The sequence below is a fragment of the Nuphar pumila genome, chromosome 5 (assembly GCF_984573655.1).
Source record: "Nuphar pumila chromosome 5, dmNupPumi1.hap1.1, whole genome shotgun sequence".
In the NCBI taxonomy this organism is placed as follows: domain Eukaryota; kingdom Viridiplantae; phylum Streptophyta; class Magnoliopsida; order Nymphaeales; family Nymphaeaceae; genus Nuphar; species Nuphar pumila.
Genome location: NC_143253.1, coordinates 124,059,101 through 124,060,850, shown reverse-complemented (window position 1 = coordinate 124,060,850; position 1,750 = coordinate 124,059,101). Strand labels below are relative to the sequence as shown.

Here is a 1,750-nt window from a genome sequence, read left to right as displayed (position 1 = left end):
TATTCTGTGAACAGTATATGGTGTGAACCGTTAATACCTTAAATCTTGTTAGATTATTGTAGCTATTATCTTTCTATAAATCATGTTATTTATTAATTAAATTCATCTGTTAGAAAACAAAGGTTCTAATTTTTCATTGTATATTCATGAAAGGAAAAAGGAAAAAAAGAAAAAATATTTTATTTCTTTGTTGATTCTTCAATTCGTACAGATAAGAGTCTTAAAATGCAAGAAGCTTAGCAGGCTTCTTTTATCATGAAACGGTGACAGTGCAGAATGGCCGGGAAAAGAAAGAAAAAGAAAAGAAGAGCAGCAAAAAGAGGATGTTGTCAGTGCAGCAGATCAACGGATGTAGTCATCGGTTGCTGGTTTGCCACCTCTGCTCGGAGATGAGTGGTATTGCAGGGGATCTAGAAGAACAGCACCTGCATTTAAATGCAAATCACCGAGCTTCTGCTGAAGGTCAAAAGCTTGTTTGCTAAGGCAATAGTTCTCTCTCATGATCTGTTCACGCTCGTCGGACAGAGAATTAAGCCTTTCAATAAGCTCACGGTTTTCAGACTGGAGGTGCACCACCTGTGACCAGAGCTCATCAAGGAGCTTCTGTTTGCGCATGCGTGACCTGCGTGCTGACTCTCGGTTCGAAAGCATTCGCCGCTGTTTCCTCTCATCAATCACACTCTGCTGTTCTTCGGCTTCATCCTGTGAACTGAAGTCCTGGTGAGAGGAGTGAACTTGGAAGCACGTTGACAAGCTGCTGCAGTTAAAGCCTGGCATGGTGGTCTTTGCAGCAGCAAAATTGGCCTGGAGGCCTCCCATATAGGCAGCTTGCGAGTATGCAATGGTTGCAACTTCATCCATTTTTAAGTGGGGAACTGGTCTGGTCTTAAAATGAATGTTCAGGAAAAGCGTTGTGGGTCGAGGGGAGAGGCAGTGGAGGGCGTTGAGTTTGCAAAAGAATGCAGTTGTTTTGGAGAAAGGGAAGGAAAGAAGAGGTGGGGGTGGATGTTTATAGGGGGAACAGAGGCCAAGTGGGCATCTTACTGAGAGAGATAAAAAGAGTACAACAATTCCACATCTCCTTAAAAGTGCAGACAGCCAACACCCCTTTGATCCCATGCTTAGTTTTGAGCGCCACATACTGTGCATGTACCTGCGGATTATTGAATAAACATACAGGCTTACTCGTTTACTTGTCTTTTATATTTTGATTTATTTATTCCATTTGCTACTAGCAAGCACTTTGTCTTAATCCTAATGTTCATAAACAACGTGAAATTACTATCTTGCACTTGAGTGGTGCAGTGCAAAACAAAATAAAAATCATGAAAGCCATGGCTTGTTTTTGCATATAATATGAATACCTCCTAAAATATTTGTAAAGAGTATAATTGTTTGTCACAGTACAATCTCCTGTGTTCACTATTTGTATGTATGTGTTTTTTCATTCATGCATTATATATATATATATATATATATATATATATATATATATATATATATATATATAGAGAGAGAGAGAGAGAGAGAGAGAGAGAGAGATGGGCATTTCCAACACTTTTTTTGCAAATCCAACCGTGGATGTGCTGGGCATGGTGAATTTGCTAGGAATCAACCATTGGATCGTGTATTTTTGATAAATAAATGAGATTTTTGAATGCTTGAATATTTATGAAGATTATGAGTCATTGATTCTAAAGCCTTAAAAAAATCTCGTTTATGCATCAAAATCAGACGATTCAAGAGCCGG

At 38.9% G+C, this 1,750-nt stretch overlaps 1 protein-coding gene across 1 annotated transcript; it reads right to left on the bottom strand.

Annotated features, from left to right (window-relative positions):
• Positions 1-211: 211 nt before the first annotated feature.
• Positions 212-1,258, bottom strand: LOC149838516 (uncharacterized). Its single transcript, XM_090007711.1, has one exon. It carries the CDS (start codon positions 1,147-1,149, stop codon positions 343-345), a length of 807 nt encoding a protein of 268 aa, XP_089863837.1. The 5' UTR covers positions 1,150-1,258; the 3' UTR covers positions 212-342.
• Positions 1,259-1,750: the final 492 nt, after the last annotated feature.